The sequence below is a fragment of the Beta vulgaris genome, chromosome 7 (genome assembly GCF_026745355.1).
Source record: "Beta vulgaris subsp. vulgaris cultivar EL10 chromosome 7, EL10.2, whole genome shotgun sequence".
NCBI lineage: Eukaryota > Viridiplantae > Streptophyta > Magnoliopsida > Caryophyllales > Amaranthaceae > Beta > Beta vulgaris.
The window spans coordinates 60,728,843-60,738,473 of NC_079208.1; the positions used below are offsets into that span (position 1 = coordinate 60,728,843).

A 9,631-nucleotide genomic window follows, 5' to 3' on the forward strand; every position below is an offset into this window, starting at 1 on the left:
CTCCCTAATACATTCAACCAAACAAGCACTGAGTTTTGGCCTTTAATTTTAGGAGTATTGTTACCTTTGATAATGAGAATTTAACGTACGAATTAGGATTGTTCGTGGTTCGGGTTGTAACCCAAATCAAACAACAAATATATGGTTTGAAATTTTTCCAATCTAAATCGCACCACACCTTTTCCACAAACCAACCCACACGAAACAGTTTGTTGCACCACGGTTTACGATTTACCCATTTTTCCAAACGCGATATGAGTTTTGTGATTTAAGAATAAAGATATTTTTTCCTACCTGCAATACGTGAAAGGCCTAAAAGAAGTGAATAAACCTTAACCTAGTATAATCTCATGCTTTTTGTCTACTATAGTTGTATAATAATAAAAATAGATCAACTTTGTTTTTAATAAAAAACAATTCATTTGAATATTTTTGCGGTTTACGGTGTAGTTTGGTTTTACAACGATTCAAACCTAATCCAAACCACAATTTGCTTTAAATCGCAAACCAAACTACAATTAAACTGCAAACCAACCCCAAGTTGCGAAAAAACGGGTTGGGTTGCGATTCGATGTTGTCTAAGCCACACTTTGAACAAGTGTACTACAAAAAATAGATGCAATGTATAAAAGAAGACAAGAAAATATTAGTGTAATATTACGAGAGAGATAAGTTCAACAAACAAAGAACTCGTCTTTACTTAAATTAGTTGGTGTTTGTAGGGCCCAAGCAGAGTACGAGTGATTTGATAAGACTCGATGATATATTTGTTCGGGATGATAATTGACATTATTTTGCTGTCACACGTATAAGTTGTAGTTTGATGGTTGAATGTTAACTTGCTCATTAACGAATCAATATTTTCAGACTTTTGATAAATATTTCGGGAGAAATGGAGACATGTGGCGGTGCCTCATTCTTTTTCTATTTTTTCATAATTGAATTAGCAAACATGTAACAAATCATTATATTTATGTTCTACTTCCTTCCCCCTCAAAAATATATATCTTATACTTCCCTTGTTTCTTCGAATTGCACTATTTCGATGTTCATGCTTGTCGAAATATTTTTTGAACGTTAATATATCTAATTGCGTATAAGCAAAAACTATAAACATTTGATACTTGGAATCCTTGTATTGAGACAAATATAAAAATACCCTACATGAATATGTTTTTTCTTATATAATGATGCGAAATATATTAACAAAATTGGTTAATGAAAAATACCAATAACAAAATGGTACAATAAAAAAAACATAGGGAATATATGCATGGAAGACATTATAATTTCGTCTAATCTTATTATTAAACTGTCCTCTTTCTTTATCCTATTTTGTAATGTAAAAACTTGTGGTGAATACGTTAACAAGTTTTCTTATGCATAAATGATCATCATTGATATGTGAGCTTATTGGTAAATGGTAGGAGACAATGAACCATATCTTAAAGCCTGTTTTCCCCAACTTATTTTCAGTTCAGTTCAGTTTAATTTAATTCAGATTTGGACAATACTTTTACTCTAACATATCACTATTCAATTCAGTTTAGTTCAATTTAATTCAATTGTTTTATGCCAAAGAGAACATGCCCCTATACTACAAGGTAACAAGCGTTTATCTTTACTATGGGCTAACCTAATAAAAGGCCCCAATAAAATGGGCTGAATTGGAAAAGGAGAATGAACGGACAAGATATAATCTCTAAACCTTTCAACATAAAACCCTAGAAATATATATCGTCTTCCTCTCGCACACACACACCCTTTTTCTCTTTGAAAACCCTAAATTTGCCGAACTTCTGCAAAACTCTATTTTCAGCTTCCCACAAATCTAAAATCAGGTATCTTTCATTATCACTTTCACTTGCAATTTATCTGACTTTATATTTGATTTTATCTGGTATTATATTTGATTTTATCTGGTATTATATTTGTTTCATTTCTGCTACAGAATGAAGATTGTTTGCGCTTATCTTTTGGCTGCTTTGGGAGGCAAATCTAGCCCTACCGTTGATGATGTGAAACATATTCTTTCATCAGGTAGTTTTTCTCTCTTAATTTTATTGTTGATTTTTGTGCGACGTTTTTAATTTGTGAGCTGATTATATGATAATTGAAGCTTGTTATGTGATTAGTGAGATTCAGTGAGTTTTATTGACAGTTTAATTTCGGTAATGATGAAATGCTTGATAGAATATTCTGGTGATAAGAATAATTATATGCTATTTACAGTTGAATAATCTGTGTTTGCATATATGGTTTGAAAATTAAGTGGGTAAGCGCATTTTGAAGTTGAAGTAAGCAATAAGATTGATCAGTAGAGTACCTTTGGGTTGAGGTTCGATTGTTGTTCGGAGTCTGGCTAATTTTTATGTGGGGGAGGGTTGTGCTGTAAGTTGGGTTTTCTAATGCGAATTTATGATGGTAGATTGTGGAGTGTGTAGGATGATTACTGAGCTTGCTGCTTGATATGCATTGAAATGTGAATTGTCCTCGTGTTTTATACAATGGTATAATTGCACTCCAGTTCAAAGGCTCAGTTTGTCGACGTGTATTGGCTTTTCTTGTGCAACATGCTGATAGCCTACTTTAAGCTTGCATGCAAAGACATTTATCTCTTTATCAGTGTGATTGTGAAATGTGCACTATAATGAGGTTGTCATATTTGGGCTGAATGCACTGATAATGGTGCAGTTTAGTCATGCATCCCAATCACTGGCACTTGTGTCACATACTATGGTGACTGATGTTGCGTGCCAAACTGCCATAAGCTTCTTATGCTACCTGTACTTGCTGAGGGTTGCTTGATATGCATTATGCTGATGGAATTAATTATTTGTCTTAAGGGTAAGGGCTTCATGCCTTTACCATTGTGCACTTTCTATTGCCACCCTTTTGCTTCATGGTAACATCTCAATCAGGAGGGTAGCTAGTAGGACCTGGTAGTTGGGTTTGTAGTGTTGACCCATCAAGCCATTTCACTAGGATGACCTCTAGAGTAGATTGTAGACGTGGAAAGTCTTTGTACTTGTTGGCTCAAGTTGGAGAAAAAATGTGAGACTTCCTTCACTAAGCTAGTCAACCAGCTCCTACCTCTTGAACGGCATGGTGACAGTAAATTTTTCATTGCCACCCCTATTTGATTCGAGGTATTATCTTAATTAAGTGGGTGGTTAATGAATCGGAACCCGAGTTGGGTTGGGTGTGTTTTTGCATCATGCCCTTTCACTAGGATGACATTTGGCAGAACAGTGGGGGTGAATTACTCCAAAACTCCTAACATACTGGAAGGAGTAAACAATGCCAACTGAACATTTGCAATGAAGCTTTTGCCAGGAAAAGGAATTTGTTTTTCAATATCACTCTAGTTCTTTCTTGCATTCTACTTGACAATTGTGACTTGTGTTGCAAAATTAGTGTCATTAATTTGAAATTTATGTTACTGTTATCTGAGTTCTGGATATTGCTGTGCTCAATATGCCCCGTAGAATCAAAATTCAGAGATGACAATTTAACTGATCTACGCAATGACCCCTGACTTTGAACAATTTCTTAAATAAATCTATTGCAGTGGGTATTGAGGCTGATGAAGACAGACTGAAGTTGTTTTTCGCCGAAGTTTCTGGAAAGGATCTCGCAGAATTAATTGCTGCTGGAAGAGAAAAGCTTGCCACTGTCCCCTCTGGTGGCGGTGGAGTTGCGGCTGCAGCTGCTCCTGGTGCTGGTGGTGGTGCCGCTGCTGCTGCTGAGGCTCCTAAAGAGGAGAAGGTTGAAGAGAAAGAGGAATCCGATGATGTAAGATCAATCCAACCATTTCCAAAATTTTGCTTAGATCACCTTGCTAAACAAACTGATATTAAACCTTTCACATTTTTTTGTTGCAGGATATGGGTTTCAGTCTCTTCGATTAAGTGGGAAGAAACCGTGCTTTACAGGAAGTCATCTTTTATTAAATGTAGCGCAAGTTTTGTTTACTATTTGGAGATGTCCTAGATTTTACTTGGAGATTGTACAATCTTCTTTTGTCTATGTGTGTGTCGAGGGATTGGCAGACTATGTTAATTAGTTGTCATGTTGGATTGTGTTAAGTAGTGAATGATCCAATATATTAATATACTTTTGGCATCCTTTGCATTTTCCTCTAATCATGTGAGTAACAATGGCTTTGCATTCTTATTTATATCCAAATTGTTTTCTTCATATAATCAATTCCAAATAGATTAGACCAAGTTCGTCGTTCGTCCGAATGATTGATCATGCAAATCAAATTTATTGTGTTTTGGTCTGCTAGTCATAGACAAATAGTTGTAAGCAAAGTAGCAGGTTATGATTCTTTGCTGATTAGATTGGGATTAAGTTTAAATGGAATTATGTTATTTGCTTATCTCATGTTTTGGAAACATTCTTCAGAATTATGTAACCACCTCTATTATTCTTATCATCTCATGGCCGCCTCTGACCTTTGGGGTTAGTAGACGTTACAATTTTTTAGAATACCTTGTATACACACCCATCAAATGGACCAGATATAGTGATAATTGAGGTATGAAATGCTTACTGTCTCTCAAGTTTCAACCACGGTAGTTGGAAATGAAATTTTGAAACTGACTTTAGCATCTATGCGTATATTAGGGTTTCTTCTTGTTGCAAATGATATTAGCGGCTTTTTTCCTCGAAAGCAGCTTATTTAGAAATACTTATTATATGATATCACTATTTTTTTAGCTCTATCATTCTTAATAAGATTGGCTTGAGTGCTTAATCTTATTTGGTTAACAACTAAAATAAAATAATCTTGAAATCTCTTGAAAAGAATACATAACGGGTCTTTCATTTATGTTTGGGAGAAATCGGGTGGCATTTATCCCGCTAAATAGATATGTGTTATGATTCAAGTTTGAGTCTTGATAAATACGAAGATTTAAACAATTTTTTTCGACATCATATGCATTCTTGTGTAATACTTCATATGATGCTTTCGACGAGATAAAAACCATCATATATATATGAATTCATTATAATTGACTTTGTATTTATATGAAAATAAAGTGGTATACTCCTCCTAGAGTCCTAGTAGTAGAAAATTAAAAATCTAAAATTATAGTGAAATTGCGCTACATTTCTATTCTACACTCACATCATTGTATAGCATGCGTATCCGTACACAAATATGGCCCATCGATTCTGACGTTCTGTGACACATCATGTGACGTCGCCACAAATATATGTGATGATGGTTTCTCTCTATATGCACACGCCGCAAACAAGTAGACATACTTTGTATGATAAGACTTTGCATAGCAATGGGATAGACGAGTCGAATTTTGTTTTGATTAACTGCTTTATAACTCATATATTGGCACTTCTATTAAAATCAATCTAATTCAATTTCATAGTGTAAAAATTTTCAATTTTGTAACATAAATCACTGAGCTCAACGTCCATCACTAGTTGAAGTGAAGCTTGGTAAATTGTTGTGCTTACTAATAGAGTATATATATTTATTTTTGGGGCCTCAACCATCAACTTAAACTTTTGGTTGAGTTGGTCATTTGACATAGTATCAGAGCCAGCGTGACAAAAAGGTCACGGGTTCGAATCTCATCCACCCATCCTTTCTCAGTGGAATAATTAACGCCATGAATAAATTTATACTCTATCACGTCCCCTCACACAAGAGCCATTTGGAATCCAAACTTCCTTATCACTCCATATACATCTATTTTGATAGCTACGCCTACTTCCTTAGAGGTTCCCACGCCTATAAGCCACGAGTAAATAATCACCATATCCCACATACATTAATAGATTGAATCTTTGTGGACCTTACTTAGCACGTTCTTTCAAAATCCATGTTAAATACCCTCAAATCTTTTTGTTCATCCAATCTAACAGTATTTACTAATGTGGGAAATTTCCTAGAAGTTGGTTAGTTGCAAAAATCTTTTACAAAATGCTTTTGCCGCATCTTAATAATAATGGGTACTCCTATTTCATAAAGCCCTTGTCCTTTGTCGTTAGTTACAAGTGAAGACCTTGTTTTATATACCCTTCATATTTTAAAGGTACATTGCATTATATCTAGATGACATTTGCCGACTTTATACTATACTAACAAAAAAATACATAAAAATACACCTTACTTACTTTATAAGAGTGTGGTTGATATATGTTGGTTGCTTCTTAGTGGATTAATGGACCACCAATTTTATGCTCTCACTTTTTTCATAAAAAAATTGTAGAATTTGGAAAGTTTGTTTGATTTATGCCTTTTGTAAGTGTTGTTTGAATATGAATGTGGACAAACTTAGAAATCCAAAGAAAATAAAAGAGGACGTAACTAAGCTGATATTGGTGCATTTTGAGTATTTCTATATAAAGACACGTCTTTACACGTTTGTAGTCTCAGAGTCACAGACACAGCTCATTGTGATTAGGAAACTGGAAACTGTAGTTAACTGCATTTCACACTATTGTGTTGTTTGTTAGAGCATTGTCAATGGTTGGACTCTTTTTGGGGGTCATCAATTATTCAATTACTTTCTCTCTCCTTCCTATCACATATGCCCAACTTACATAAAAGACCATATTTTTTTAATCTCAATGGTTAGACTTATTTTTAGGATCATCAATTATCTATTTTATTTTCTCTCTCCTTATATCTCATCCCAATACCCAATGACACATGCCACATGTTCTCTCCTCCCCAAATTGTCAGCTTTTGTGTTTTTGCAAAACCTTCATAAACAGTCTATGAGGAAGAACCGTTTATGGTTCTCTTTCCTCTCTTTTCTTCTCTTTCTTCTTTTTTTATTAGTATTTTCAAATTCTCTCTCCTCATAAACCTCTTGGGGTTCAACCATTGGCAATGCTCTTACTGTATCTGTATGAATAACTTCAGCTTCACTACAGTGTCATTATGTGTGACTGCTAGTTTAGTACTTAGAAGTAACTACTTCTGCAGTCAACGATCATGTACAATTGTACATGCCATTGCCCGTGTGAGTTCTGACGTGACGGTGTGAAGATGACAAGTGCATAACAAACTAACAAACTTGAGTTGGGGAGTAATTTGGTCATTTTATGTAATGGTGTTTGTTTTAATTGGACTAGTCCTGCACGTGATGGGTGCGAAAACAAATAAAAAAGTTAATTGCATACTACTTCCTAGGGCTGTTCAGAGTGCGGTCTGGACCGCACCAAACCGCAACCCAAACCGTTTTTTCGCGGTTTGAGTTGGTTTGCGGTTTCAATATTGCGGTTTGAGTTATGATTTCAAGCAAACCGCGGCTTGCGGTTTGGGTTGGGTTTTAATTTTTGTAAACCGAAACCGCACCATAAACCGCAATCTTATATGATATTTTTTTTTTAAAAAAATTATCTATTTTGATTTTTTTTAAATACACTTGACAAGGTGGCATGCAACTAAAAAAAAAGTTAAAGGTAAATAACTTGGACACTTTTGATAAATTATTATTTATGTTTAATTATGAAGTCAACTTTCTATTTATTTGGATTCTTTATATTTATTAATAATTTTTTTTTACTCTTAGATTAAAAAAATTAATGTTGCTGAGGAAAAAATGGTTAAACCGCAAACCAAACCGCACCAAACCGTTTTGCGCGGTTCGGTTTGGGCAAAAGTGCGGCGCGGTTTGGGTTGGGAAAATGCCAAACCGTATATTTGCGGTTTGGGTTGGGTTACATCCCAAACCGCGAACACCCCTACTACTCCCTCCGTCCCATAATATAAGTCCTGTTTCTTTATACTCCTTCCGTCCCATAATATAGTGCCTACTTCATTTTTGGTGGGTCAAACTTTAAAATCTTTGACCAAATATTCTCATTTGTATATATAAAAAAACATATTCATGTGAGATCTTGTTAGATTCGTCTCAATGTGTAGTTTCATAATATCAATTTTTTATATTTTTTATTAATACGGAATTGAAGATATTAAAGGTCAAAGTTACGTTTTGAAGACCGTGTAAAATAGAAACAAGCACTATATTATGGGACGGAGGGAGTAAGGTGTCCCAAAATATAAGTCTTATTTCTATTTCCAATCAATAAATATACCCAGAATACCCTCATGAAAATAGTTTAATTCCCAAAATGTCATCATAATTTCAGCTTCCAATGTACCATTATTAATGACAAAATGGAATCTTTTACCTTATTGAACTATTCTACACATTAAACCATGCAACATTAAATGACAGCTTTTATTTTTTGTTAAAAAGAAAAAAACAATGTAAGTGTTTCTCAATAAATATAATTTTTTTATTCAAATAAAATAAGATTCCATTTAACCTTAATTCCCGCGTAAAAACAGAATCAGGACTTATATTATGGGACGGAGGGAGTGATATATACGAAAAATTATTCATAAAGTTCATTTTACATTTTTCTTCTGTTTTCTGAAAGCCAATAAATCAATGATGATGTCATAAGTTCATTGTATATTTTTCTTCTGTTTTCTAAAAGCTAATAAATCAATGATGATGATGAATTTGTATTTTATTACTTAAGGGTATATAAGGAAATACCATTTTTGGTGTCCCCCTCCTCTTCCCTTATTTTAATTGGATTTTTGAAAAGTTTGTTGTTTATTTTTGGGTGGTATTGGCTTGAAGATTTTGATTTGAGTAATTGTTCTTCATTTATAGCTAAATTTTTAAAAAAAATTCAGGTACGACCATATGAGATTATAAAACCTACCTAAGTTTGTTATGGCGGATTCAATAATTAATATGTAGTAAGATTAAAACAAAAATTTTGAAAATGAAATTATGAGGTTTTAGTTTTTAATTTTACAAAAGGATTCTCAAAATTCTCAATTTTTATTAGAAAAACTTCAAAAAAATTCAAATTTAATCGGGGACAATTGATATCACTATTAAAAAGTTACATGTATCCCTACTTATACATTATCCTAATAACTCTCCATTTATATTAGTTCATTTAGGTTGCGTTGTCTTTACCCAATTTCACTTATCTTAATATTATGTGTCATAATATAAGTAAAAATAAGGTGAAAAGCACTTACAATAAAATTAATAATTGCGAACAGTAGGCATAATTGTATATTTTGGAGGCTGAATTGGGTTAAAGTATAAGAATAATTTTTATGCATCTATACCTAATTGAGGAATTTGATATATGAGTTGATGGTCTAGTAATTTTAAACACGTACCTTAATTTCGAGTTTACAAGTATAACAATATCTTAAAAAAATGTGTATATTGGTTGATTTGTTGACTACAAATTTGAAAGCACTTAGATTTATGATACAATTCTTTGAAATCCTACTTTTTAATTAACTCAAATTTCTTTGTTGCATTAATATATTAAGGTTGATCGTATCAATGTTTGAATCCCATTATTTACAAGAATTTCACCCATATACACATTTTTAAATTGATAAATTTGAGAATAATAGTTTAGACTTTGAACCTATGGTTAGAAAATATAAAACAACATGATATTATTCCAATGCTCTTAAAGATACGTTTTCTTCTTCTTCTTACCTTTTGGAATTCATTCAAATTAAATTTATTTGAATTTATAGGAATTTATTAGCATTTTTTTAAACTTATTATTTATTGAACTTATTTTTTGAGACGGAGAG

General features: G+C 33.1%; 1 protein-coding gene across 1 annotated transcript; it reads left to right on the forward strand.

Moving 5' to 3' along the window:
• Positions 1 to 1,682: 1,682 nt before the first annotated feature.
• On the forward strand, positions 1,683 to 4,145 carry LOC104900348 (60S acidic ribosomal protein P2A). Its single transcript, XM_010687759.4, has 4 exons — positions 1,683 to 1,841; positions 1,952 to 2,040; positions 3,572 to 3,795; positions 3,885 to 4,145. Exons 2-4 carry the CDS (start codon positions 1,953 to 1,955, stop codon positions 3,909 to 3,911), a joined length of 339 nt encoding a protein of 112 aa, XP_010686061.2. The 5' UTR covers positions 1,683 to 1,841; position 1,952; the 3' UTR covers positions 3,912 to 4,145.
• The last annotated feature ends 5,486 nt before the right edge of the window (positions 4,146 to 9,631 follow it).